The sequence below is a fragment of the Corvus moneduloides genome, chromosome 28 (genome assembly GCF_009650955.1).
Source record: "Corvus moneduloides isolate bCorMon1 chromosome 28, bCorMon1.pri, whole genome shotgun sequence".
Classification (NCBI taxonomy): Eukaryota; Metazoa; Chordata; class Aves; order Passeriformes; family Corvidae; genus Corvus; species Corvus moneduloides.
Genome location: NC_045503.1, coordinates 4,180,006 through 4,207,967, shown reverse-complemented (window position 1 = coordinate 4,207,967; position 27,962 = coordinate 4,180,006). Strand labels below are relative to the sequence as shown.

At 52.7% G+C, this 27,962-nt stretch overlaps 1 protein-coding gene and 2 long non-coding RNA genes across 5 annotated transcripts in view; 1 reads left to right on the top strand and 2 right to left on the bottom strand.

The window, feature by feature from the left end:
• Positions 1–2,067: 2,067 nt before the first annotated feature.
• Positions 2,068–23,763, bottom strand: HOMER3 (homer scaffold protein 3). 3 transcript variants are annotated; one of them, XM_032092513.1, is made up of 10 exons: positions 23,085–23,693; positions 14,610–14,752; positions 12,459–12,615; positions 11,304–11,435; positions 10,808–10,915; positions 8,179–8,300; positions 7,205–7,361; positions 5,467–5,577; positions 4,709–4,789; positions 2,068–4,035 (listed from the first exon to the last, which is right to left on the bottom strand). In XM_032092513.1, exons 2-10 carry the CDS (start codon positions 14,621–14,623, stop codon positions 3,847–3,849), a joined length of 1,071 nt encoding a protein of 356 aa, XP_031948404.1. In that variant the 5' UTR covers positions 14,624–14,752; positions 23,085–23,693; the 3' UTR covers positions 2,068–3,846. The 3 variants fall into 3 exon arrangements, with proteins under 3 accessions (XP_031948404.1, XP_031948405.1, XP_031948406.1); XM_032092514.1 differs by lacking the exon at positions 14,610–14,752 and having other exon boundaries at positions 23,085–23,689; XM_032092515.1 differs by lacking the exons at positions 7,205–7,361; positions 8,179–8,300 and having other exon boundaries at positions 23,085–23,763.
• Positions 16,874–27,962, top strand: part of LOC116435901 — a 15,823-nt gene continuing 4,734 nt past the window's right edge. Inside the window, exons 1-2 of the long non-coding RNA XR_004236891.1 lie at positions 16,874–16,884; positions 19,709–19,813. This is a non-coding gene — a long non-coding RNA (uncharacterized LOC116435901). The remainder of the gene's footprint in view (positions 16,885–19,708; positions 19,814–27,962) is intronic.
• Positions 24,331–27,962, bottom strand: part of LOC116435902 — a 4,836-nt gene continuing 1,204 nt past the window's right edge. Inside the window, exon 3 of the long non-coding RNA XR_004236892.1 lies at positions 24,331–25,390. This is a non-coding gene — a long non-coding RNA (uncharacterized LOC116435902). The remainder of the gene's footprint in view (positions 25,391–27,962) is intronic.

The window sequence follows — 27,962 nt, the reverse complement described above, 5'->3', positions numbered from 1 at the left end:
GGCTGTTAAATAACTTCGATGTGAGGCTGTCTTAACAACACAAGAGCATCACCTGGGGCTTTCTGGGGAAGGGAATGACTTTTACCTCTTGTTTAAAATCACTCAGAGGACTCAGACATTACCCAGCGTGGCCTGTGCTGACCTTTTCTCCTCTTGGCTCTCCAGGCACCTCGGAGGTGGTGGTAATTAAAGTCCAGCAGGGCTTCAGGGAGGGTAATTCTGTCCTTTGTGGAGGAGGAGGAATCAAAGCTGGGCTGGCAGGGCTGGATTTGCATCTGGTGGCATCTCCCATTCCCATCTCCACCAAAACTCCGTTTCCTGGGGCTGGGCTGGGCAGCAGGACCTTGTTTTGGGGCTGGATCCTCCCTTTCTGCTCAGCTCAATGTTCTGTGGACAGGGGAAGGCTCCAAGACGTTTTCTTTGCTCATCCCACTCTCCTCTGTGAATCATTTTCCCTTTATTAATGCTCTGGCTGGCTCTGCTGTGAATAATTAAGATCCTAATTTGCCAAAAGCACGAGGCCTCTCCGGGTACCTGCGGTCGGGAGCTCCCCCAGCCAGGAGGGTGCTGGGATGGAGCTGCTGACAGGAATTATTGGTGGGAGACACAAAACTGCAGCTTTGCCACTGTTGGAACACACTGGACTTTCCCCTTTGGAAGCACAAAAATAAGAAATCAATCAGGGTGAGGGCTGGAGAGGGCAGGGTGGGGACGTGTCGGTGCCACTGCTCCGAGCCACAGCCAAAACCCTTTGGAAATGGATGGAATTGGTGCTGCTGCTACAGCTCCAGTGGAGTTGTCTCCTGGCTGAGCCCAGAATTGTGGGAATAGCTGGTGATAAATGGGATTTCATTAGTGTGGAAGGAGGGAAGGCTGCAGAGGAAAGGCCTCCCAGAGCCATCCATCACAGGGCCTCGAGAAAGGCCTTTGTGAACAAATGCTGAGCGCAGGACAGAGCTCATCAAAAAACCACTTCCAGATTATTCTGGCAAGGAAAAGGATGGCTCCAGCAGCCCCGGGTGGGGGAGAGGCACAGGGAACGTGGCCACCTCTGTCCCTGGTGCCTGAGGGAGCTCAGGAGCACGGCCAGGGCTGGCACTGGCTCAGGCACAGCCCTGGGGTGGGCAGGGACAGCCCCAGAGGCTGCCAGGCCCAGGGAAGATCCCACAAAGCTTCCAGAGCCCTGGAAAAGGCTGCTCAGAGATTAATGAGGGGCCTGGCCTTGCTCCTGCTGCGTTTTGATCCCACAAGAGCCAAGGGCAGAACAGGGGGCTGCACCTGCCCAGGTTGGGCTCTGAGTCCTGGGAAGAGGCAGAATCCTTGTGCAGGATCCCTGTGATCCATGAAGATCCCCCAATCCACAGTTTGAGCTTGGATTAGCTGCAGATGCCTTATTTTGTGACTCACTGCATGATTTATACCCCTTCCTGAATGACTTCAGACCTCCCTGCATGACTTAGACCTCCTTGCATCATTTATAGACCTCCTCACACCATTTTTAGACCTTCTCACGTCATTTTTAGACCTTCTCACATCATTTTTGGACCTTCTCACATCATTTTTAGACCTCATTGCACGACTTTTAGACCTTTCCACACGCAGCCCAGCCTCTCAGAGGGTCAGTTCTCTGCTGCAGGTCGAGGTGGAGCCCTCAGGGGTTGCTCTGAGGGTATCAAACGCAGAAGGAACTGGCAGAAAAACTTTTTGGTGCTGCACTGCTGCCTGAGCTGGCTCAGAGCAGGTCCTGGGGCCACCAGCACGGAATTCCCTGGAGCTGGGGGAGCTCCTGTGTGTGTTTTCCTCCTGGGAGTCCTGCTGGGATGTGCAGCAGCTTGATCAGGAGCTCCCTGCCTTGGGAAAGGTGACTCAGCCAGGTGTGGCACCCACCAAGGAGCAAAGCAAGGCTGGAATTTTGCTGCCAGAATTTAAGGATCCATTCCCAGCTCCACCTCAGTCACGCAAGAGAAGCTGGTGGAGAACATGAGGAACTTTCTCCCAGTCTTTTTGCCTCCCAAATCCCACCCTCCTGCTTCCACAGCAGTGACAGAGATGCAAACCAAACACACCTTGCTTGGAGCTGATCTCTATTTCAAAAGAAGGTGCTCCTGGAGGGAGAAAATATCCAACACTGGCACGGGGTGGGAAACAAATCCCGAAAAATTTTTTGCCACCCACTTCCTTCCTTGTCTTCTTCAATACCCTGGAACAAAATGTTACTACAGCAGCTCCAGCCCCAGACAGTTGTGAGAACACTTCATGCAACAGAAATGAAAATAAAGTAAAAACTAACCAAGGGAAAAAGAAAAACCCAGACCCAAAGGAAAAGAGCTCTTCCCTGGCTCCGCAGGTCTGGGAATTTCTGTGTTTCCCTGGGAAAGGGAAGGGCTTTGCCTGGCCACGATCCAGCACAGAGTCACCAGCAGTTCTCTCCCCACTCCAGCAGATTCCCGAGGTGCCAGACCCGGGTCCTGCCCCGACTTGCAGCGGAGTGGGGGAGCTGCGGGTTCCTCTGCAGCCACCAGGTGAGTGAGAGGAGAGGCAGGGCCTCTCCACAGGGAACATTCCCAGGATTTCTGCTGCCTTTGCCTAATTTTTAGTGGCAAAGAGGACAAAAATACAAGCCCAAAAAACATCCAAATCCATCAACACTCCTTTAAGGTTACAACTACAGCTACAGACACTCCCACAGGCTCTGGGAATGACAGAGGTGAGGGACACAATTCCAGCTTTCCCCAGGCCTCCCTCAGGCCTTGCTCAGTTCCAAAGGCTGGACAACATCTAGGAGAACTCCCAAACTTCAGGGGTAACTCCCAAACTTCCCACAGGCCCCTCAGGGCACCGGTCCCAGCGTGCTCCCAACACCTCCTGCTCTCCTTGAATCCAGCTGGGACCCGTCCCCGTCACAAGGAGCAGGACATGAGCACGACATGAGCACGACATCCCTGGGGCTGCTTCCCAATATAAGAGGGGGGAAAAAAAAGGAAAAAAGAACCCAAGAGCAACTGTTGACTTGCTCCATTTAATTTCAATTAACTGCAGCCCTCAGAGGCCAGGAGAGATGCCAACCCAGCAGCTTGGTGGCCGTGCCCTGAGGGACGTCCCATTTCCCAAATTCACCGTCCTCAACCAAGCCTCTGCTCTGCCCAGCTCAAAGTTTTCACCAGTCATTAAATCCCACCGTGTTCAACTCAGCCAGGCTTTAAACCCTGCAGTTCTTCTTCTGGAAGAGCAGTGGGAAGGACACGGGGTCAGGGGAGCTCCCATCTCTGCAAGTGGGGACCTCGGGGTGCTCCTGACAGTGACTGGATCCTGCTGGAAAGACACAGGATTGGGGAAGAGGAAAAGGAGGAACTTGTCCTGGGTGTGCTAAACTCCTCCTCCCTCCCCTCGGTGAGGGAAACAGGCAGCTGATTTGCAAAAGGCAAGTGGTTTCCTAAAAAACTACAGAAAAAAACCCCACCAAGGCGGCTCAGCCCCTTCCCCTTAGAAAATGTAAAAACCTGGGAGACACAGTGTGGCCAGCAGGGAGGTGGGAAGGCAGCACGGGCACAGCTGCCATCTCTGGGCCATGCCACGGCCATGGCAGGGGCCAGAGACATCTGGCTGGGACTTCAGGTGCTCCCTGGAGAGGATTCAGGAGCTCAGGTCCTCTCTGCCCTGCTCTGGGGGCTCGCTGGGCAGTGAGTGGCTGGTCTGGTGTCCACTCTGTCCAGGCAGCTGCTGGTGGGGCGGCAAATCCTGCCCGGACAGGCCACGAGGCTGCCCTGTGACCACAGGAGCTCTCGGTGCCCAGTCCCAGCTGAGGCTGCCCCTGCTCCGAGGGGGCTGCTCCGGCTCTGCTGCTGCTCAGTTGCTCTCCACCAGCTTGGCCAGTCCCTGCCTGAGCTCACTGAGCTCGAAGATCTTCACATCCATGATCTCGGCCACCTTGGTGACCTCGTTGTGCATCTTCTCCCTCTCGGCCAGGGTCTCGGCCAGGGTCTGCTCAGCCAGGTGAAGGCGCTGCTCCAGCTCTGCGTTCCGGGCCTCCAGCTCCTGCCAGGGACAGCCAGCACTGAGGTGGCTGCTCAGAGCCCCTGATCTCCCCCAAGCAGCCCTGCTGCCACCCACAGCCACCCTGTGTCCCCAGGGATGTCCTTCCCTGAGGGATGTCCCTATCCTGAGCCACCGTGGGTGAGCTCTGTCCCCACCCCAGGCCCTGCCCGCGGTGTGAGGGTGTGGAACTGCAGCTCTCCCCACGTGGATCCCCTGCAGGCTGGTGGGATTGGCTGTGTGGAGCTGCTCCTGCCATGGGAGCCCATGTGTGGCTCCAGAGCTCCGAGATAAGCACAGGCTTATCTCCGAGACCCAGAGAGGCACATCCTGCTCCAGCTGTGTCCCTGCCAGCCAGAGCTCTGCTCCAGCAGGAATTCAGAGTTCTGTGGGTGGAGGGTGACAGGACATCCCAAGCTCTGCCACAGTCCCATGTCAGGGGCTGCTGGAAGTGCTCAAGGAGAGAAAAGGAAGGCTGGGATTGCTGCTGGCTGCTCTCTGTGCCCTGTGTCACATCCCTGAGGGACACAGGGAGGGTGGCAGAAGGCAGAGACACAGGCAAGGAGCTGCTCCCAGCATCCAGAGGCGTGGCAGCCCTCTGGCATTCCCTCTGTGGCTCCAAGGAGATGTGGGGATGGATCTGGGAGCTGAGGTGTCCCAGGTGTGCCACCTTTACCTGCAGCTTCTGCAGCGTCTCCTCGCGCTCCCCCTCCGCCTCCCACCGGCCGCACTTCTGGCTCTTCAGCATCTGGATCTCCTGGAGCACGGGGAGGGAGAGCCTCGTGTCAGAGCCACCCCTCTGCCAGCAGGAACAGCTCCCAGCTCCCAGCCAAGGCCTCTTCCCTGGCTCCAAGGAGCACAGAACCACAGGCAGCTCCACATTTTCACACCTCCCTTTCTGAGCTGCGTCTGCTGTACCTGGGTGAAAGCCCCTGCACAGCTCTGCCCCAGCACTTCTGCTCCAGGCCTGGGGAGGGGGCAGAGATCTCCTCTGAGGATCAGGAACCCCAAAACACCTCCCTCCCTTCTTCAGTCCCTGCTCTGTGGCTCCATCCCTGCACCAGGCCAGCAGCAGGGATGTGTAAATCGCAGAGATCCTCTCCACACCTCCCCTCCTCCACAGCCTCTGTAATTAAAACCCTGCTTTAAATCATTCATTCATTTAAATGCAGCAAAAGGGAGGAGCAATTACCACACCAGAGGCCAACTGCCACCACAGATGGCTGAGAGGGGAAGGGGTAAGAGAGCTCTGCAGAGGAGCCTCTCCACTCCAGGCTGGGGACACGGGAAGCATGTCCAGCATGTCCCAGTGCTTCCCTGTCCCTCAGCTTTGCTTCCTGGGGAGGGAATAACGAGGGCCCTGAGCTCAGAGCAGCTCTGATGACTGACAGGCTGCTGGTGATTGACAGGCTGGGGGGGTTATCACAGTCTCACCTCATCTTTAGCCTTGATCAGCAGCTCCAGCTCCTCCAGGGTTTGGCTCAGCTCTTCCTTGTTGTTCTCGCTGGAGGAATCGTGAGTCCCCTGTGACTCCAGTTCTGCCACCTGCAAGGGGAGGCTCCCTCAGAGCTACAGGAATTTCCTCCCCCCTCATCACCCACTGCCGTTCTCTGCCATGTTTAGGCTTCCCTGGAAACCCACCTGAGTTCACAGCAGCTCCCACCTGGGGCTGGAAGGAAAAAATTCCTTCTGCTCTGCCTGGATCACACCCAGAAACACTTTGTGGCTAAAAAACCCAGTTTAGAGACTTTGTGCTTTCTCCAGGAGTTTTGCACTTCAGCACAGCTGAACTGGCTGACACCAAGAACCTGAGCCTCCAGCCCAAAGATCCAGCTCCATTTACACCTCTGGGAAGAGATTTCCTAGGAAAAGGGAGTTGCTGCAGCTCAGCAGCTGAGCTGGAAGGGCTTGCCCAAGAGTACTCCCCAGCTCTGAAACATTCAGCTCGGTGGCTTGGATTATTCATGAGGAGGATTCATTTTTAAAGCTCATCACAAGGGCTGCAGCAGCTTTCGCTGGGGCCAGGCTCCCACTGGGGCTGCTCTGAGCTCTGCAAACACCTCCAGTGACAAGGACCTCACCCAGACAGGCAGCACATCCTGGTGTTCCCAGGAGCAGGACAGCACTGGATCCATGCCCAGGGTGGCTGTGAGCTGCCAGGATCACAGGGTGGTGGCCAGAATCCACCAGAATGCTCTGATTTAGGGACAATAATTGAGATGTTTCACTGAGTTACAGTTTTCTTCTGTGATTCTGCCATGGCTCCAGTGTTGTCCTCCAGCCGAGGCTCCCCAAATCCTCCTTCCCAGCTCTCAGCTGAGTGTGCACAGAGCAGGGGCAGGGAAAAGTCAGCCCGACCCAGCCAGCCCCAGAACCACCCCCAGCCAGCCACACACCGAGGTCTCTGCTGCTCTTGCTGCAGAGCAGAAGAAAATCTGTTCCCGCCACCAGCACTGGGAACCAGCACCAGGCACCGGCAATCCTGAGGGATGGATGTTTACTGCACACCCTGGCCACACCACAGCCATCGAGTGCAAACAGCTGTTAATTGCTCCAAATCCCTGCTGGCTCTTCAATGAGCCATCTCCAAGTGCAATGGCTCCGTGCCTCCTTCTCCAAGGCTCCAGAGGCCTTTCCCAGCCAAACCCCAGCTGTCCTTAAAAGCCTTTTCCGAGCACTCCAGGGCTCTACCCTCCCAGCAAAGCCACCCGTGTGACTGTCACTCCCCTGCCCAGATCCACACAGTCGGGCTGTGACCTCCCTGCCACTCTGGAGGTCAAAGATCCCGTTATTCCAAGGGAACAAGGGCTTGTTTGTGCTGCGCCACACGGGTTTCATGATGTTGCAGCTCGGATCCGAGCTAATTATAGCAGCCAGAGCAATCTTCATCCTTCCTGTCAGCAGCCACACATCGCCCTGATGCCTGGCTGGGGCAAACAGGCCTTAATCTTGCTGGAAGCTGGGAATTACTTCCAGAAAATCTGAAGGGAAGCTGAAATTCTGTGACTTTGCACTTTGGTTTCCTCCCTTTCCCCACAAGGACTCAGCACACACAACCTCATTTCTTGACATGATTTCCCTGCCAGGCTCATGCAGCACCCTGGATTTGCCGGATTTGATGGCAAAAGGGGGTCAAAGGTAGCATCTGGGCTGGGGTTTGCCCCGAGCTCACCCGCTGGCGCAGCGTTTCCGTCTCCTCCTGATACGCCGTCAGCTGCTTCTTCCACTGGTCCACGTTGGCGTTGGCCTCGTGCAGAGCAGCCACCAGCTTGTTGTTGTTGTCCTGGAGGCTGAAGAACTCAGCTTCCCACTGCACCTCGCTCACGGAGCTGGGGGAGAGAGCAGGAGAGGTTCAGGAGAGGTTCAGGAGAGGGGTGGAGGCTTCTCTCCCCATTCTGAGTGCTCTTCTTCCATAGGTTTCTCTCCAGCTTCCCAAATTTAAACACTTCCTCCAGCTCTGAATCTCCCCCTCTGTCCTTTATCTCTGGATAATATTTGGCTTTCAAACTTGAAGCTGCACAAATGACACTGAGGTTAATGGGGTGGGGGAGATCCAGGTACTCTGAAGGGGTTCTGCAATGTGGGATTGTGAATCCATTTCAAAAATCCGTATTAGAGCAGAGTTTGCTTTGAATAAAGCCCAGACTCAGGAGAAAGTAGCAAAGGACACTTTGCTTTTGATTTAAAAATACTCTTAAGTGTTCAGCTGGGAGCTTGACAGGAGCCACAGGGCAGAATCCAGCCCCAAGTCTTTTGAAGAGACAAAGAGAGGAAGCAGCAGGGACTTTGCTGGAATCATCAGGGGAATTAACACAAACACAGTCCTGGGCCAGCTGGAAAAGTGTGAACATCTCCTGGTATCACAAACTACTGATCTGCAGATAACTGGCATCAACCCATCCCTGCTGCAGGCACAGAGCATCCTCCTTCCCACGCTGCCTGAGCAGCACATTTCCAAGCTGGAGCAACTTCCCGCTGGGAAAGGGGGAAATGAATCCAGTGGAAGGTTTGAGAAGCAGACACGGGACATTACTCTGAGATCTAAAGGAGTAGAATTGCTCAGAATTATTTGGGATGACAAAGCCATGCACCAAATGCTGCCAGAGCACAGAGTTTGGGAGTCAGGAGCACTCGTGGCAGCCTCACCCTTCTGAGAGCATCTTCTTCAGCCTCTCCTTCTCCGTTGTTATCTCCACATCAGCACTCTGGCTCCGGAATAATTTATCCTCTCCCGGCCCATTGGAGCTGATGATGGGGCTGGGAAGTACCTGGGGGATGAAGGAGGGGTGGTCACCACCAGCAGTGAGGCCTGGACTGGCCCTGTGGCCACGAACCCAGCCTGGGTTCACGGGGTCAATTCTCAGCCCCTGCACTCCTGGGACCAACCTGGATCCCTCCCAGCTCAGGGAGAGCTGGGTTTGTCCACGTGACAAGAGGTGACAGGAGGTGACAGGAGGTGACAGTGGGTGACAGGAGGTGACAGGAGGTGGCAGGAGGTGACAAACCCCCTCAGCCATGGCACAGGGGTGGCTCTGGAAGCTCTCTCTTGGACAGGGAGGTTGGTGCTTTGCTCTTCCAGCAGTGCCACATCCTCCCTGTCCCTGTCTCCACACTGGGCTGGGGCAGTGATTCCAGTGCAGGGGGGGACAGATCCCAGTGCAGGGGACACCAGATCCCAGGGCAGGGCACACCAGATCCCAGGGCAGTGGCCTCACAGCTCACAGCCATCCCTCCCTCCTGCTGGGATACAGGGAATTCTCTGGCCCTCAGCTCCCCCTGAGAAATGCCATCGGTGTCACAGCCTGTCACCCGAGTCCCGTGGCCAGGCCCAAACCTCAGCTGCTCAAAGTGGCCTTTTCAGGCCTTTGCTGAATTCCTCAGAGGATTTTCTTGCTGGTTCTCAGAGCAGTGGGAAGATTTAAACTCCCAACACAGAGCTGCCAGGCCTCCTGGGTTCGGTTCAGCTGGAATTCAGACACCAGGTGACATTCTCAGGGAGAAAAACTCTGTCATTGCTCAGGGGACTCTGGCACCCATTTTCCAAAGGTGTGGGAGAAGAAACAGCCTCTGCCCCTACAGTTAATCCTTCTCCATGGCTCCTGCTCCTGCACACTTCAGAAACGGAGGCAGGAAGGGGCAGAAGCTCCTCCTGTGGTGTGAAGCTGGGAAGAGTTGAAGATGCTCCTCACTGTTGTGTCTCTTCCATTCTCCCCAAGGATACACCCTGAGATTGGGGCTGCTAAATGGGATGGGGATTGGCCCTAAAAGGTACCAGAGGACAAGGAAGAGATGCTATTCTGGGAATTCCCCAGCCCAGAAAATGTGAAGCATGAAGAAAGTAGCGCAGATGCAGAAATGAAGGGAGGCCTGATTTAATTCCAGGAGACAGATCCGCTCTGTGCTCACTTGCGAACAGACACACAATCAATTATTCAGAGATGAAACTCCTGTCTGGAGCTCTGCTAATGCACAGGCCAGGAATCAGCAGCTGGGACAGTGGCAGAAGGGATGGTGGGGAGGGCAGGAATGCGGGACAGGCTGTGCAAGCAGGGGACACCACACGTGTCACTGTCACTGCAGGCAGGGCCCTGCCCGTGTCCAGGCGCTCCCACTCGGAGAGGAGCAGGCCGGGATGGGAACAGGGCTCAGTTTTAGCACTGCTGAGTCAAGGCAGGAGAATGAGCAGAGCCTTGGGCCAGGTCCCTGAGCTGTGCGTGACCTCCCCATGCTCCTCTGCCAGGCGCCACCTCAGCACAGGGGACAGGAGCGTGTCCTGCTGAGGCACCTGAGCAGCTCTGCCTGCTGCAAACAGGAGAACAGGGGGAATCTCTGCTCCCAGCCAGGACAGCTAGGAGATGGAGGCTGCAGCTGGGAGATGGAGGCTGCAGCTGGCCAGGAATCTGTCTCCAAAAGACTCCAAAAACTTTGTTTCTCCAAGGGATAATCTACTCCCTTCTTTACCTGCCACCCATTAGGACAGGGCTTGGAGTGAGCCAACATTCAGGCAGATTTCCCCCATTTTTGCACCCCACGTGACATTTCCAGTCTCTGCAAAGCCACCACCTCCCTCTTCTCCCTGCAGGCCAAGGTACTGTTCACACTCCCTCCTCCTCTGCTGCTGCCTTCCCATCTGTGCCCATCCCAGGGAACGCCGTGTCCTCCAGCCCACTGCTCCCCTCCTGCTGCCAGGAGCTCTGGGGATGGCAGAGCCACCTCTGGAGCAAAACTCCTTGGGAGGGCACCTCCAGCACCAGCATGGAGCTGCTTCTCCACAGGGAAGAGCAGCACAGAGCTCCCCACAGCTCCCATTCCAGTTTAGCTGCGCAGGGAGATTGCCAGTGGAATGATGTGGGAATGAGCTGTGATGGGCTCCAGCTTTCTGGCTGAGAAGAACCTCCTGCAGCCTCAGAAAAGGCAGGAAAAAATGATTGGAAATTACAAAAAACCATCAAACAAACAACAACAAAATTCCAACCACCACCACGACGAGAAACGCCCATACCCCCCGCATGGCTTTGTGAGATATGATACGGGTTTGACAGTTTAACTGGCAAAGAGGGAGCAGTGTGAGCCTTCCCAGGGGCTCCACTCAAGCACTAATTAATTAATTCATCTGTATTATGTGACCTCAGGGCCACTGGTGTTACCAAAACCACTGTCCAGCCTGACTGGCAATAAAGCTCTGGCAGAGAATGGGATGAGAGCAAGAGGAGAGCACCACAGGGACCATTTTCTCCCCTTTTCCTCATCCCTCTTCCCTGTTCCCAAGCATTACCTGGTGGGAGGTGATGTTCAGGGCAGGATTGGTCAGCTCTGTTTTATCCTGGGACTTCTCCCTGGCCAAACGAGCTGCTTCCTTCACTTCCTGGAATTTCTCTGCAAACTGGAGGGGAGGGGAAAAGTCACTGTGGGGCTGTGCTGAAATGTGCAACAAGCAGAGCTGATGCCTGGGTTCCTCCTCTGTCTGCAGCTTCATTTAAAATGCTTTTTAATTTCTCTTAAAGAATAAAATTCAGGGAATAACCCCTGAATTTGGCACTCGGGGCTGTGGGTTCAGCTAAACAGCAACGATGGAAACGGGGCCTGCAGACTCAGCTCCATTTGTGATGCTCAAAGCACTCTGCAAATGCCACTTTAAAGCTGGTTTTAGTATCTTTGCACCTCAAATTACACTTTATCCCGGTGAGAGCAGCATTCCAGCAGGTCCCTAAGGATTTTCTGCAGAGGCTGAGCTCCCCTGAGGGTTTTCAGAGGTCTCCCTGCAGCATTACCTGGGACAGGTGTTGCTCCGAGGCAAAGCCCAGCCCGTACACGGTGTTGGCTCTGCTGTCAGCCCACTGCCCAAATTTCTGGGATGTCTTTGTGAAGGTCATGTTGGGGGTGATGGTGCTGTTGATGATTGCCTGTGGAGAGAGGCAGTGTGAGTCAGGAAACCCCAGGCTGCTGCCCTGGTGTGGGATTGATCGGGGAATCAGGGAGTGCTTTGGGTTGGAAGGGACCTTAAAGATTATCTCAATCCAACCTCCTGCCACGGCTGGGATGTCACTCACTGGACCACCAGAACCCTTGAGAACTCTGGGAATTAGGGGTAGAAATCCCTGGCTTTTAATTTATAAAACAACAGTCCAGGTTTTTGGTGACCAAAAGTCTGACTACGTGACACGAATGAATCTCAGTGATCTTTTCTACTGAAAAAGGAAAAAAAAAACCCTCAGTACCACCAGCTTCCTCCACTGCTGGAAAAGATGATGAGAGACAGTTTGTCTCTGGGGCCTCAACAACTTTCTGATGTTCTCCCTTTTTGTGGCAAGAAGGGGAAAAATAAAAGGTTTAACCAGCACTCAGGACAAGCTATTACACAACCCTCTCTGCTGGGTAGGGGAGCAGCAAAATCAGCTGCCTGGAACACTCTCTGCCATCAGAGAGCTTCAGGAACCAGCCAGGGAAATGCCCATCAGGAGTTTAGGGAGAGTAAATCATCTTTTGTGGAGGTGACTTCACCTCTGAGCCTCCCTCAGCCTCTGTTGTTTCACCGTGTCTGCAGCGCTGGATTCAGCACAGGATAAAAGCTCTCAGAAAACACTTCTGTGACAGCAGAGTGGGGAAAGAAGGGACAACATCAGACCCTGAGGCACCTTTTTGATCATCAGTGTCACCCAACACACCTGAGCACGGGGGCAGGGATGTTTTACCTTCCACGCCCTGCAGGAAGACACCGAAATGCCTGTGCTGAGAACTGCCTGATTTGACACCAAAACCACCCACACCAGGGCAGGTTTGGGCTGGGAGAAGCTGCTTTTGTGGGGGAGAAGCTGCTTTTGTGGGGGAGAAGCTGCTTTTGTGGGGGAACAGCTGCTTTTGTGGGGGAACAGCTGCTTTTGTGGGGCAGAAGCTGCTGTGTGATGCCAGCAGGGCGTGTGCCCTACCTTGGTGCCCCCCACGCTGATGATCCTGTACACGTTGCGGGTGGCATCGTAGAAGTAGGAGACGGTCAGGGCGTGTTTGCTGGCAGGGATCCAGTTCCTTTTGGTGGCAGGGTCGATCTGGAAAACATGGGCCCTGGTGCTGAAGATTGGCTGCTCCCTGCAGGACAGGAAAACAGGGATGTCAGGGCAGGGGGAAGCTGAGGAAAGGGGGAAGTGCAGCGATTTCCTGCCGCTCGTGTTGCACTCCTGCCATTCCCCTTCCCTGTGTTCTTCCCAAGTCCACATCAGCCCCTCACGAGGCTCTGGGCAGGGAGCAGCAGCTCCCCGCTGTCCCTGCTGGCATCACTTCACGCCCCTCTTATCAGGACCCAAGCTCTCCGGCATTCCCGTGAGTTGTTTTTCCAAGAGTTCTGGGTTTCTGCCCCAGAGCCCTCCACATCCCTGGGACTCCTCTAAATCCCAATTTTAGAAGCTGGGGGAGAAGCTGGAATCATCCTTTGCTGATGCCTGAGCAAAGAAAAGCCTGTGGCTGTTTGTGCCTCCTGTCTGTCCCCACCATCCCGTGTGGAGACAGCAGCTCTCGCTTCCCAGGGACCTTGCACTTGGAAAATCCCCTTGGCACAAAAACTGAGGGAGTTTCACCCCAGGCACAGGTTTGTACCTTCCTCTAGAGCTTGTCCTCTCCTACACACTTGAGACAAGTCCTTGTACCCAAGGACAGGCTGAAAATTTCCAGGTAAGAACACGAAAAGACCCCCAAAACCTCATTTTTGGGGCACAGCTGATAGTCCCTCACAGCACAGCCATTGGGGCAGGGTTATGATCAGGGTTTATATTATTTTTAGCCTGATTTGAAGCTTTCTTCCACCATCTCTCATCCCTGAGTGCTCAGCTCATGGCAGCTTCCCCAGGAACAGGATTTTAGGGCTGTTGTATTAATTCTGTTTTGTAGGATATCTGCAGGGGAATGGAGGGATGGATGGATGGATGGAGGGATGGATGGAGAGAGGGATGGATGGAGGGAGGGAGGGATGGATGGAGGGATGGAGGGAGGGATGGATGGAGGGAGGGAGGGATGGAGGGAGGGATGGAGGGATGGATGGATGGAGGGATGGATGGATGGATGGAGAGAGGGATGGATGGATGGATGGATGGAGGGATGGATGGATGGATGGATGGATGGATGGAGGGATGGATGGATGGATGGATGGATGGATGGATGGATGGATGGATGGATGGATGGAGGGAGGGAGGGATGGAGGGAGGGAGGGATGGAGGGATGGATGGATGGATGGATGGATGGATGGATGGATGGAGGCAGGAATTGAGCACAAAAAGCTCCTTCCCCTCAGCTCTTCCTCCCCTGACTCATGCCTGGGAAGCACATCCTGCAGCCAGGGCTCACATCCCAGGATTAAAGCAAGTCTCCCCATGAATTCAAGGAAACTCTTCACCTCCCAAACGTGCAGCTGCTGAAGGCAAGTCCTGAGCCCAGCACTGCTGGGATTTTGGAGCCAGGAATATCTGAGCTGAGCAGAGATGCTGCATCTCAGGGATCAGGATGTAACTGGAGCGTTCCAGGGGAAGGAAGGAATGTTTTCCATGACACAACAGTCCAGCTGCACCAGGGCTTGGGGGATTCCTCTGACTCTGGTCAGACACACGGCACTGGCCACACTCAGCACCCAAATCCAGTGAAATCTGATGTGCTGGAACACCCCCAACCCCCCCCGGCAGCTGCAAGGCACAGGCACAATCCTGCTTTGTGGAGCTCCCCAAAATCCAGACTCCTGTGTTTCCTTCCCATTCCAAGCACTCCCAGTTGCCATGAACAGCCTGTCCCATCAATCCAAATGCACCTGGTGCTTTCCAAACCCAGCCCTGAAACTTAGCAGGGAATATTTTATTTCCTTCCCACCTCCCAGTTCCCAGCCTGTTCCCAGGTGCCAGCCCTGACTCAGATCTCTTGTGACAGCACGAGGGTCTCCACATCCTCTCTGCCTGGATTTTTGGAAGGAGATTCAAATTTTCCAGGCTCCATTCTCACATGGATTATGACTTATCTTTGACACACAGGAAAAATTGATATTCCTGCCCCTAAAACCCCCAAATGCTGGGCTCATTTTGGGAAGAACAGAGGCAGGACTTTACCGAGTTGTTGACATTTGTTAGTAAGGGCAGGAGGCTACAGGCCCGTGCAGTTAGTAGGTGTCCCCTCTCCTCAGCTCCTCCTCAGGTGTCTCTCAGCTGCTCTGAGGTTCCTTCCTCGTGCTGCCTCCACAGGGATTCATTCCCTAGCGATGGAAAAGTCCAGCTGTTATTCCCCAACACAACCAGGCACCTTTAGGGGCTCCGTCTGCCCTGAATATTCACAGAGTTTCTCGTCTGCAATGATTTCTCATCACTGAACAAGGTTTTTTCCCCTGTCATGGGAGATAATTGGGTGAGCCGTGCAACTGGAGTGAATCCTTTGGCAGCAGGTGCTGGCTGTTGGGAGAAGGCCACGGAGGAGCCTGGAAGGCTCCAGCATTTCCAGTCCTGCCCACATGATGCTGCTGCCTGATGGAAAACCCTCCTGGGAGATCATTCCTTGGGCACAGCAGCTGTTCCCGGGCTCCTGTCCATCCAGGATCCTATCCCTGTACTCCCGTCCATCCACGGGGCCGTACCCAAAGCCCTAAAAGGGACGAGGTGGTGCCAAGCTGGGTGTCCCCAGCGTGCTCTGCCTGGGGACAGCATGGAGATGTTTGTGGTCCTTTTGCAGTGCAGGGAAAAAAGAGACAATTTCCAAGGGCCTGGAGTATGAGGACACAGGGAATGGCTTCCCACTGTCACAGGGCAGGGTTAGATGGGATACTGGGATGGAATTCCTCCCTGTGAGGGTGGGGAGGCCCTGGCACAGGGTGCCCAGAGCAGCTGTAGCTGTTCCTGGATCCCTGGAAGTGTCCAAGGCCAGGCTGGAGCACCCTGGAAGAGTGGAAGGTGTACCTGCCCATGGCAGGGGGTGGAACGAGATGATTTTTAAGGTCTTTCTAAGCCAAACCATTCTGGGATTCTATGAAAGTCTTTGTTTGTTTGCTTGTTGGGTTTTTAAATCCATCAGATGATACAAATCGCACCCAGCTCGCACAAGAATTTCATTGTGCAGCTCCTGGCTGTGCTGCAAACCTGCTTTCAATACTCACTGGACTGACAAGGTTAAAGCAAACTCCCCAAAACAAAAGCTCCCAGGAGCCTCTGTGGTGGAGCACAACAAAAAGCAGCCAGGAAGAGCAGGCAGCAACGCAAAGCCAGAGGGGAGAAAAGCCAGAAAGGCTGCAAATCGCAGGACACACCTCTGAGAACTCACAGCTGGGGCATTACATGGAAAATGCCTCTACCTCCAGAATCCCTGAACAGTTTGGCTTGGAAGGACCTTAAAGCTCACCCAGTTCCACTCCTAGGACACCTCCCACTGTTCCAGGTTGCTCCAGCCTGGTCTTGGACACTTCCAGGGATCCAGGGGCAGCCACAGCTTCTCTGAGAATTCCATCCCAGCCCCTCCCCACCCTCACAGGGAAGAACTTTTCCATAATCTCCAATCTAAACCAACTCCATCCGTTCAGCAGCTTGACCAAGCAGAGTGCAGGCAGGTGAGGACAGAGACAGGGCTGGATATGCTGAGGGACATGCAGGAGGTGACAGCCAGACCTGAGCTGCAGCAGGAGCTCTGCTTGAGGAGCACCCAGGCCAAGCTGCTGCCGTCCTGCTTCCCAAAACACTACAAAGCTTTTAAAGACAGCCCTGGGATTCAAAGTGTCGTGTTCTATCTCCCGTTACAGCCCTCCTGTCCCCTGTGCTTTAAGTGCACACTGAATTCAGTCCCTGAAATGCTGACACTTCTTTTCCTGCTCCCAGCCGGGAGTCCCCACACCAGTGCAGCCCCAGCAGCGAAAAGGGCACGTGTAAATAAAACCACTTACATCCCCCCAGGGCTGGCCTTCGCAGATAATTAAGGAGAACCAAAGCAAATGACTGAAAGGACAAAGATCTGGCTGAGACACAGACGTGTTCAGCGAGTGCCTGATGGCAACTGGAAGGGATCCAGGTCTCATCCCTGCCAGCGTTTGCTCCCAGCACAGGGGGGAAGGGCAAAATTCAATATCCCACGGCCCCCGAGAGCTTAAGAATGACTTGTCCCGGTGGATATCCACTGAGACTCCGGCAGCAGCAACTCTAAGGAAAAGAAGGGATGATTTAATTCATTTCCCTGTTCCTAAAGGTGTTCTTCACCTGGCTCCAGGTGCTGCCTGAGCAAAGACCCGGACGCCTCCCCTTTGGCCTCTCCTCACAGGGAAGCTGTGGGAAGGTCGCAGGGAATGTTTGGGGAGGACACAGGGATCCGGGGGATGGATTAAGCGTTTCTGATTTGCTCCCTGCCCGGGGAGTCTGACTCAGTGGCCATCAGGAGAGGATGTAAAACTGCTCACTGCTCTCATTTCCTCCTTGGTTCTCAGATGAGCTTCCTCTCCACGGCCTCCCAATTGATTTCTTCAAGAATAGCTGCTTATTTCACCATTGCCACGAGAGCAAATTGTTATTTGTCCTCTTAATTTACGGTCTCAGCAGAGCAGCAATGGACTGAGCAGGGCAAAGGAGAGGGACCTGTCAGGTGGGGACACGGTGACACACGGCCAGGAGCCTGGGGACAGCACCCCCCACGCCAAGGAGGGACAGATGGCATCAATTCGGGCCCTGCACCAGCACCACGTTTTGCCTAGAGGGGAACAGTGGGCACGAGAGGTGCCAGAGTCTGGAGAGGACTAAATCCAGCCCTGCCTGTGTAATCTGAACACAGATGTCACCCAGGCTGTCCTTGAGTGTCCTGGCCCGAGGTGGGCTCTGCCCTCCCGTTCACAGGAGCCTCTTCCTGAGGGGGATCTGCTCAAAAAACCCAGAGACAACGGCAGGGCCAGGGATGAGCCACCTCCTCCCGGAGAGGACACCCCAAAGAGTGGGAGCAGGGGGTGGAGGAGGTTCTGCCCCAGGTGAGCCCCCAGATCTCTTCAAAAGGGAGGCAGAGAGAAGAAATCGGGGTTTTATTGTTTCCTTTAGATCTTTCTTGCACCACAGTTTCTACCCCGGGTGTGGGGAGGGGTCTCCTGACCGACAGCTGCCTTTAACTCATGCTTTGTCCTTGTCCTCTATTTTTTTGTGCAACCTGGAAGATTTTTCCCACTGAGCTCACTTCTTTGTTTGCTCTCGGTCATTCTCACCTCTCAGCCCTGTCTGCGGCCTCTGACACGGTCGTTTAGTAACTGGATTACTCACACAGCCGGCTCAGCTGCCCCCAGCCTCTGCTGCACAACCAGGGAGCACAAACCTGAGCTTTGCTGTGGAGGGAGAAGCTTTTGGAGCCACCGCTCCTCAGATTTGTGTCAGTGTTTCTGCCCTGTTTTCAGCCGTGTGACAACAGAGCGGGATTCAGACCTAGACACGAGTTTTCAGAGAGATTCGGTGGGGGAGTCCAAGCCCAAAGCACTCCAAGGGACACAAACAGCGAACAGATTCGGGATAAAGTGTTTTAGTACCTTTAAGGAACGTCCTGGGGAGGCTGAGCTCATTGACTGCACCTGCCTTGGTGCTCCTGGCTGGGGTTCAGCCAAGGGCATCTCTAGAAGTCCAGTGCTGCTCCCCCCGGCTTGCACCTCCTCTCACTCCCTCACTGCAGCTTCTCTTTGCAGGGACATTCATTTCCCTGTCAGGGAAAGGCGCCTCCGCGCACCTGGATGCAGAGGAAAATCACTCCAAACACTCTGCTCCGTGGCCCGAAAACCAGGGACTGCCTTGCAAGAAATCACAAAGCAGCAGCTCAGCAGAGCCGTCTGTTCCCGGCGATCAGGGCAGGGAGGGGGTTTGGTACCCTCTGGGGCACCGTGCAGCCACAAGGAGCAAACCCCAAAAAAGAGGGGCTTGTTATAAATGTACTGTGGTGTTGGCTTTTCGCATGTTCCATAATTGTTATGGATGGATTGTGATGTTGGTTTTTTTATGTTCCTTAATGTTAGAAAAGCTTTGCCGGGGTTCTGTAATGTAACGCTGTAGAATGGCTGTAGTTTGGGTGGTGAGTTTGGGAAGGATCGGGGGGGTCTTCACACTCCTGGAAAATCTTACTTTTAAAGCCGATCTTTTGGATGTAGAGTTGTGCCTTTGGCTCTCTGCCGAAGCCCCCGGCAGTAACGCCCTTTTGCTGTTGTCTCCTAATTGTCCCTTTTCTGAAACTTTCCTTAAAACTTTACAAAGAGTGAAGCTCGTTTTTCCCAGCTCCGCGGGCGGGGAGGCATCACCGCTGATCCCTCCGCGGCCAGGACCGCATCACAAATAGTTCCTCCTGGCGGATCACTCGGCGGATCACTCCGCGGCCGGTCGCATCACCGGTGGTCCCTCCGCGGCCAGGACCGCATCACAAATAGTCCCTCCTGGCGGATCACTCCGCGGGCGGGGCTGCATCACCGCTGAGCCTTCCGCGGCCAGGACCGCATCACAAGTAGTCCCTCCGGCGGATCCCTCCGCGGCCAGGAGCGCATTGCCGCTGGTCGCTCCGGCGGATCCCTCTGTTACAAATGTACTGTGGTGTTGGCTTTTCGCGTGTTCCAGAATTGTGTTCCAGAATTGTTATGAATGGATTGTGATGTTGGTTTTTTAATGTTTCTTAATGTTAGAAAAGCTTTGCCTGGGTTCTGTAATGTAACCCTGTAGAATGGCTGTAGTTTGGGTGGTCAGTTTGGGAAGGATCGGGGGGGTGGTCTTCACATTCCTTGAAAATCTTATCAGAAGAAAAAAAAAAACCCGAAACCAGACGGAATGAGCCAAGGAAAAAGATAAAGACTGATAAGATGATACTCAGCAACTCCAAAGAATTAATGAATTATGCATGATGGTGATGAATAGGAAATAAGCGATGGACTTTTAAAGCCGATCTTTTGGATGTAAAGGTGTGCCTTTGGCTCTCTGCCTAAGCACCCGGCCCTAACACCCTTTTTGCTGTTGTCTCCTAATTGTCCCTTTTATTAAACTTTCCTTAAAACTTTACAAAGAGCGAAGCTCGTTTTTCACAGGCTGTTCTGATAAAGGCCCATTGCCAGCCACAAGAGAAAAGGAGGAGCTGCACAACTCCCTGATAGCCGGAGGCAGCCAGGGGCGATCAGGACAAGGGGGAATGGCCTCAAGCTGTGCCAGGGGAGGGTCAGCTTGGACACCAGGGTGCTCAGGCCTTGGAAGGGGCCCCATCCCTGGAGGTGTCCAAGGAATTCCTGGACGTGGCCCTCACTGCTCTGGGCTGGCGACAAGGTGGGCATCGCGCACAGCTTGGACTCGTGATCCTGGAGCTCTTTTCCAACCTCAACCATCCCGTGTTTCTGTGATCTCCCAGCTGCTGTGGTGGAGCTTCACTGCAACTCCCCCGAAGTCCTTTCCCTCTCCAGGTTTGGTTTGCCGGCTGGGTGTCCCCAGGGCAGTTTGTGCAGGCACAGGGGACGTGAGAGCATGTGAGCAGGACAGAAATGTGCCTCAGCCCTGGCAGCCGGCCCACGGCCACGCTGAGTCAGCTGAGAGCCCTGGCTGGGGCCGGACCAGGCTCTCCCTCCTCTCCCCAGCCCAGCCCTGAGTGAGAAACCCCCCGGCAGCACCAGCCAGGGTGGTTTTGAGGAGGGTTTGGTCAGGGTGGGTTTCAGACAGAGTCCCTCATTCCAAAAGGCAGAACTGGAGCACACAGAGGGCCTGAGAACCCTCCTGCTGCTCCTCCTCCTCCTCCTCCAGGGCTGTCTGTCGTGGTTTCCTTTTATCTCCCCTCAGCAGCTTGAGGAGTTGCTGACTGTCTGTCAGCGCTGTTTGGGGAAGTGGGGGCTAATAAGAGTCAATCCTCAGCTCCTTCCCTCTGCCTTTCTCCCTGAATTCTGACCCCTCCAGAGCCTCTGGACTCTGTGGGCGCAGGTCGTGCCTGGACAATCCCTGTCCCAGTCCTGTGCAGGGCCTGGAGTTGGGCTTTGGTGATCCTTGTGGGTCCCTTTCCATTCAGGATATTCCATGGTTCCACCCCAGGACACTGAACTGCAAAAGTACTTTGGGAACAAAGTTTGGGAGAGCAGATTCCCAGCCTTTGTCCCAATAATCGGGAAGGTTTTCAATCCTCTTTGCTCTCCTTCTGTGCTGCACGTTGTGACCTTGTGGGAAATGCAGGGATGCTGCCAGTGCCCAGATGGGACTGGAGGAGGCCAGAGCTGTCCCCCACAGCCAGGCAGGGAGGTGCAGTGCTGCAGCTCCAGGAATAGGATCCTGCTGGGGGCTGCTTCCCTCCCGCCTGCCCCGATTCCCAGGAGATTCCCGGGCAGGGCTTAGCACAGGAATGAGGAGCAGCTGCCTCCCAGGCTGTGCAGATAAAGGGAACGCTGCCTGAGCGTGTTGCCTTTGGATCAGGGGACGGCCACGAGCAAGGTCAGGCACACACAGGGGATGAAGGGCATTTAAACACTCAGATTTTGTGTTCGAGTTGAGAGATTGCTTTTTTTTGGGAAATCACCCCCATCTATGGAGCATCTTGGCTGCTCCTGGGTGTTCCAGAACACTTTGATTCCTTTTCCTGGGACAACTCCTGCAGCAGCTCCTGCTTGGGGACACAAACAGGACTTGGACTCGATGATCTGCTAGAAGTCTGTGCAGCAATTAAAAGTTAAAAAAAAACCCCAGCAGAGCCAGGCTGCAACTCAGGAATTCCTTACACATCCCAGAAAATATGTCCAGGAATAATGAGAATCAGAGAAGTGGAGATCCAAGAACATTTCTCCATGTGTCTAACACGCCGTGCCTCTGCATTTCCACACAGAAGCACATCCAGGCACAGATCCCTGCTCAGCTTCCTTGGGAAAAGTCCCCCAGACCTGCTGCTATTTTTGCCCTGTCCTTGCCAGAGCTCCAGGAGCACAATTCTGTGACAAGGACAGCTCCAAGTGCCTGTGTGGCAGAGGGCAGCATAGCTAAGAGTGGCTGAATTAATTTGGGATAAACTCTTTAGTGCTCAAATTAGAAGCCAGTAAGTTGCACGTCCCCGTATTTATATTTGACAATCCATCAGCACCTCCCTGTATTTATAATTTACAATACCAGCAGAAATGTGAGGACGTGGCCACTGAAGGCTCAGCTGGATGTAACTAAATTCTCTTCCCTCAGGATCAGGTGTTATTTCCAACTGTCCCCTTCAAAACCTACATTCCGTGGATACAGATGAATCCACGGAGAATTCATCCTGGAAAACCAGAATATTACAACCAGAACATTACAAAGAAGTCTAACACGGAGGAATGAAAGCAGAATCCCTGCTTTAAAAATAAGTTAACTAAAATCAGCTGCCTGAATGTGCTTTTAATCTCTTTTGTAGCCAGACTTATGGAAATGCTGCTGGAAGCTACTCAATATCCCTGTGGGACCACCAAACCCACACTTTAATCTCAGGAATTAAATGGAAATAAGGAATTTTGGGTGGAAATGTCTGGCTTAACTGCTTTTGCTGCTCCACCAGTATAATTACAGACTGACGCTGCATCCCAACACTTTCCATGGAGCTGGAAACCCTCGGAAGAAATCCCATAGTTGCTGGGTGTGCCTGCAGGAGATCCAAGACGGATTCATCCAAAAGTGCTAGTCCCGAGCTTTGGCCTTGTTAAACCTCTCCTGGCAGTTCTGGAAGTTTTACAGTAACTTTGCAGATCACAGGGAAAGTGACAGGAAAATAGGGACACTGTGATTTAACCTGGATCAGCACATCCTCTGCCAGCTTCAAAGGGTTTATGCCAGCCTCCCATTACTGTCACTTTTGATTCCTCACTTCTCCCTTTTCTGCTTCTCAAATCTGTGTTTGACTGATTGTTTTATCTAAGTAGTCCAAAAGGAAAATTTTAAAAAAGGAAAACAAGCCCCCAGGAATGTTATTTATTTCTCTTGCCCTGCCAAACCCCACGTTTGGAGGGAATTATCGACAGGATTCCTCCAGATCCACGTGGCTTTCAAACAGCCCCAAAAACTCGATTGCACCAGAAACTCACAACGTGTCAGGTCCTAAAAGTTACGTGATTGAGACTTAGAACTGGGACATAAATTAAATACCAGACTAAGCTCCTATTTCCATGCCAAAATCCACTGCCACATCCATGCAGCATTATTTCACTCTTGGAAAATCTGAGGGGGATCATGAACTAAATCATCAGGGAATTTCCAGCAGCTCTTTATCCAGACAGAAATGCAAACAGGATCCATTTTACTGAATGCCAGAGTCACAACAAACCGAACAAAATCCTTAATTTTTAACTTCTGGAAAAGTTTGTGGGCACAACCCCGGCTCCAGTCCTCCCAGTTTGGATTTCATGTAACACACAGATCACCAGAGCCTTCCCTTGCCCACTAAAGAAGTTGCAGCAACTCGCAATTGCCCACTTCTATACCCCTAAAATAAAAAGCAAGGCTAAACTTTCAAGCTCGCAACGTGGAAAAAACCCCGACATTTAACCCCTTCATTTCTTTCGCCGTTGCCTTAAAAACAGCTCAGCGGCCATGAATAACAAAAGCAGAGCAAGAATAACAAACCGCCGGTCTCACCCCATCCCCGCCGGGTATCGCTTCTCTCCCGTCCTTCCTCGAGCTGCCTGCGATCCTCCCCACGGCTTGATTTCTTTCTCCCCTTCCTCTTTCTTTCTGTCTTTCTCCGGATGCGGATGCTCTTTAAATTTCCTCCGGAATTTCACTTTGAAGCGTTGCTGCTCCGCGGGGCGTGCGGGGCAGGGCGGCACCGGCACCGGGACCCCCGCGCAGCCCGGGGCGCTCCGGCTCTGCCCCGGCGCTTCTCCGGCTGCGGCTCCCAGGCTCCCTCCTTCCCTTCAGCATGGGAGGGAGCGGCAGGATGAAGGTGGTGCCTCTCCAAGCCTTTTTTTTTTCCCAGACAAAGCGTCTCCCCGCGAGTTGCGCGTCCCCGCAGCCCCGGAGCGCCGCCGGCAGCCCGAGCTCTTTGTTCTGCGGCTCTGCCGGTCCCTACCCGCTCCCTCCCTGCTCCAGCCGCCCCATCCCGCTCACATTTCGCCGCTTCTTCTCCCGACTTTATTCCCGGCGCCGGGGCCGGCTCGGCGGCACCACCTGCCGGGCACAGCGGGGCTCGCTGGCACCGCCGTGGCACCGGGGTGGCACCGGGGCACCGATGGGCGCTGGCTGTCACCAACGCAGGGAATGGCTTCCCACTGCTGGATGGGATATTAGGAAGGAATTCCTCGCTGGGAGCGTGGGGAGACCCCGGCATGGAATTCCCAGAGCAGCTGTGGCTGTCCCTGGATCCCTGGCAGTGTCCAAAGCCACTTGGGACACTGGGGGAAGGTGTCCCTGCCCATGGGATGGGCTTTGAGGTCCTTCCCAACCAAAACCATTCCACGATTCCATGAAACCCCATTCTGTAGTCGTAGTCTAGACTCAGGGATAAGGCCGCTCTTTGTTGTTCCCTCCTTGATGAAGCCGTTTATACGAGTGGAAAATTAATAATAAACCATGAATACGTGGTTAGGAGATGGGAAAATGCCTTGGGAGAAGGGAGGCTGCGAGGGCCTGGAACTGGAGGGACTCATTCTCCATCATCCCCTCGGGAGGTGCCAGTGTGGCCAGAGGAGCTGATGCCACCCTCGGCTGCCATCCGTGGGCAGGAGCGAACCTTTTGTCTCTCTGGAACCTTCTGCAAGCCCAAATCCTCTAATCCTTGGAATTCTCTGTGCACTGGAACCCTCTGTTCCCCAAAACCCTCTAACCCATGGATGGAATCCAGAATTCCATCCCGGCAGCATGAACACGAGTGGTAACACGGGTGCTGATAACACCACTGCTCACACTCTGTTTCCAGCCTTTCTCCTCCTCCCTGTTTTGTGAGCCAGGTGTCATCCCTGGTCTCCAGTGTCCCCCCTCCGGTGCTGCCCCCGTGTTTGGGGTGCTGCAGTGTGACCCCAAGGTGTGAGGTGACGCTCTGTGGGACACCAGGGCAGCAGATGCCAGCACAGAGGAGTTCTGGCACCACCAGAGCTGAGCCGTGGGGAAGGGTTGTGTTTTCCTGCTTTATTGGTGGCCACACTCGGAAAAATCCTGGCAGGATCATCTGCACAAGCTCCATGTCCTCTGTCCTTCCTGCAGCGTGGCCACCAATGACAAAAGGACTCCAGCTGCACCACAAACCCCACTGAAAGTAGGGCACAGTATCTTTCACATCGACCCGTTAACTTATCCCAACTTCGCTCAGGAGCTTTAATTATTTGACACATTTAAATTGGGGTAATTGGATCAGCAGGAACTGAACTAAAAGCGAGGAGCTGGCAGCCTTGTGAGGATTTTCTGAAATGGGGTTTGAGATTCCATCTGCACTTCCTGCCACTGTGGGAAGGGAGCGAGTGTCCCCAAAGAGGAGCAGGGCAATTTCCAGCACTTCCCATGCTGGTTACCAGCAGCTGCACTAATTTCCAGATAGTTTGCCTGTAGGGAGTGGGAATTTGGGTAAAGGAATCCTGTACGGATCCAGACTCCATCCCAAAGGGCAAGTGAGGCAAGAGGAGCTCAGAGCTGGGTGCTGCAATGCTGATGAAAGCACTGAAACTCAGCCAGCAGCTGCTGTGCCAGCAGCTCCTGATTTCCAGACATCCAGTGGATAAAATTCCTTTGTCCACACAGTGGCTTCACCTTCCTGGACAAGCTGATTGTTCCCACTTTTACATCCCTCCATGGAAAATGCAAACATTGCTGTGAGTTACAGACCCAATAATCCACAAATTTGCTTCCTGAAATTCAATACCTGGCTGAGAATCAGGGAATTGGAGGATCCTGGTGAGGCAGGAGGGATCCACAGGGGTCAAGGCCAGCCCCTCACCTTCTTCCTGTGATATCTGCAGATAAAACACGAGAACCTGAGGTTATGAAGTGGAACAGAGAATTGTTTGATCCTGGGAGGAAGAGGAATCCTAAAAGAGACTCTGATCTTGTGAAAGGTTGGACTCAGTTATCCTGGAGGTCTTTTCCAACCTAAATTCTGGGACTTTTGTAAAGAAAAGTTTCATCCATTGATGTTCTCAGGGAGGAAAAACATCCTGATTTCCAAACATTCCTGTTTAACCTGGAAGCAGCTGTCTTATCACAGCTGGTACAGACTTCCATGTGGAAAAATCCATTTCCAGGCAGGTTTCTCCTTCCACAGATATGAGAAAAGTGGGGGGAAAACGAGCTGTTTGTGCCTAGAAAAGCATCAACATTGTAGTTTATCCACATCTGGCAAGAGACAATGAGGCAGCACAGCCTCTTTTTGTCCTGGAATTTTTCCTGACCAAGAACTCAGGGTATTTTCCAATCAAGAAAAGGGAACATTAATTTGAAAATGAAGAGAAAAATGGCTCAGAAAAACTGCTGAACTTTCAGCTTTTCTCCTCAAACCGAAGGTCTGAATTGTGGCCACACCTCAGGACCAAATCCAGAGTTTTTAAGTTGATTCACGGCATTTCTGGACAGAGGGAGATGTGGAAAAGGTCACGTTAGGGAAAGAAACGTGTGGGAAATTGTTTTGAGAGCCTAAATAAAGGGAAAGGAGAAGAAAACAGGGAAAGCAGAGGTTGTAACAAAGCAGCAGATCTGACACCGATGCTGTTCTGGCCAGTGACAAGTAATTTAACCTCCCCTGTAAAACCAGGATAGCAGCAGCCTCTGGGGGCACTGGGAGACTTAATTAGTTGCTTTAAACAGAAAGTCTGAAGGTGAAAGCACTAAATGCTGAGTATTATTAGCTGCTGAAGGATTAATTTCTGTAATTGAGCAAGCCCAGCATTACATAAAAGTGGATCAGTATCCATTTTGGAAAGAAATTTGGACTCGTGGTTTGAGCTTGTGGGAAAAAAAAACCCAAAAAGGCACCCAGAGAAGGAATTTTGCTTTTAAAAGCAGCAGCTGGTGACACATCTCGGTGGTTTTTTGAGTTTTTCCTGCTCTAGGAAGAGATAAATGATCCTTGCAGAAGTTCCAAACCAACAAGAAAAAAGAGGATGAGAGGAAATCCAGCCTTAAATCAAGATCTTCTCTTTGGCTGCTGCCTCCTCAGGAGCTGGGACTGCAAATCCTCATCTCCCACCTCCTTACCCTGGGGCAGTAATAACATTTGTTTCTGCTTTTCTCAGGCAGAGAGGATCCCTGGGAGGAGGGATTCCTTCCCTTTGGGAAGAAAAAAATTCCATCCTCACATTAAATATCGCTGTTCCTCCGGCAGATTCCTTGGCTTGGAGTCTGCTCCCATTGAACTTCCAGAGGAAAACATTCCAGGTGCACTTTGTGCCCAAGGGCAAAGAGATTTTTCTCCCATTATTTTCTGAAATTACGATTTTTCTAAAGTAGGAAAACCGAGGATTTAAACTTACAGAACGAAATAAAGTCAAATAAATTAAAAATTTCATTCAACCTTGGCAAGGTAAAGGGAGTAAAGACAAAAAAATGCCATTCCTAGGTAGCACCCTCTGGCTTTATTCCCACAGAATGATCACAGCACTGAAAGTTTTAAGACTTCCAGGTTTCAAGTTGATTTTGCCTCACATACAAACAAACAAACAAACAAATTAATTAATTCACCTTTGTGTGCTTCAGCTGCTGGATTGGTGACTGACAACACTTTGATGTCTGCACCTAATTAAGCCTAAATTAGGCAAGACTGAAGACAAGTGTGACTCTAAAGGGGAGGTAAGAGACACAGCTTGTGTCACAAATAAAGCAATTCACCTTGTGGAGTCACAACATGAGAATTACCTGATCACACACCTGCAATTTCACATTAAAATAATTAATTTCTCCATCCCACTTGGAATAACAAATGTCATTTTTAGTGGCTGTTAACAAAAAACCCCCTTGTTTTAAAGTGTATTGTTAAAATACGTCATGCAGCCTAAAGCAGTGACATATTTAATAGGATATTTCATATATTGTGTGATTGCTGCACTGTGGCTGTGGGAGGGACACCAATAACTCCCAAAACTTATTATTTATTTATCTATTAGGTCATATTTATCCACCCCTTGGGAGTGAGAGTTTCATTTTCAGAGTTTTTATTCAGATTTGGATTGAGAGGGTTAAAAGCATGAAGCAGTAACAGAGAAACCCCTGTTTTTCCACAATAAAACGATGGGAGTTTCTCCCTTAATTTTTAATGAACATAAAAAGGTTTTTCAGGTACATTTTGACACACATTTAAAAAAGAGGTTTTGTGCTTCTGTTCTAAACAAATACATGGTGGAAGGAGAATTATGAGGCGTTTCCAGGCGATTTAAAAACCAAAAAGAAGAACCTCAAACAATCCCTGAATTTGCAAATATTCTTATATCAACTCTCCTTTGATATGGGAAGTTTCTAAAGGGAGTCTTTTAATGTCCAACAAGCCAAACACCCTTAATCTACCTCAGCTGGAAACATTAATAGCTGTGAATGCAA

Bases quoted from the DNA above. Each gene is read 5' to 3' on its own strand.
- HOMER3 (XM_032092513.1), bottom strand. The intron at 4,790-5,466 runs GTGAGACTGTGA...CCCGTGCTCCAG, and splicing joins TGATCAAGGCTAAAGATGAG to GAGATCCAGATGCTGAAGAG. The intron at 4,036-4,708 runs GTAAAGGTGGCA...TGTCCCTGGCAG, and splicing joins AGACGCTGCAGAAGCTGCAG to GAGCTGGAGGCCCGGAACGC.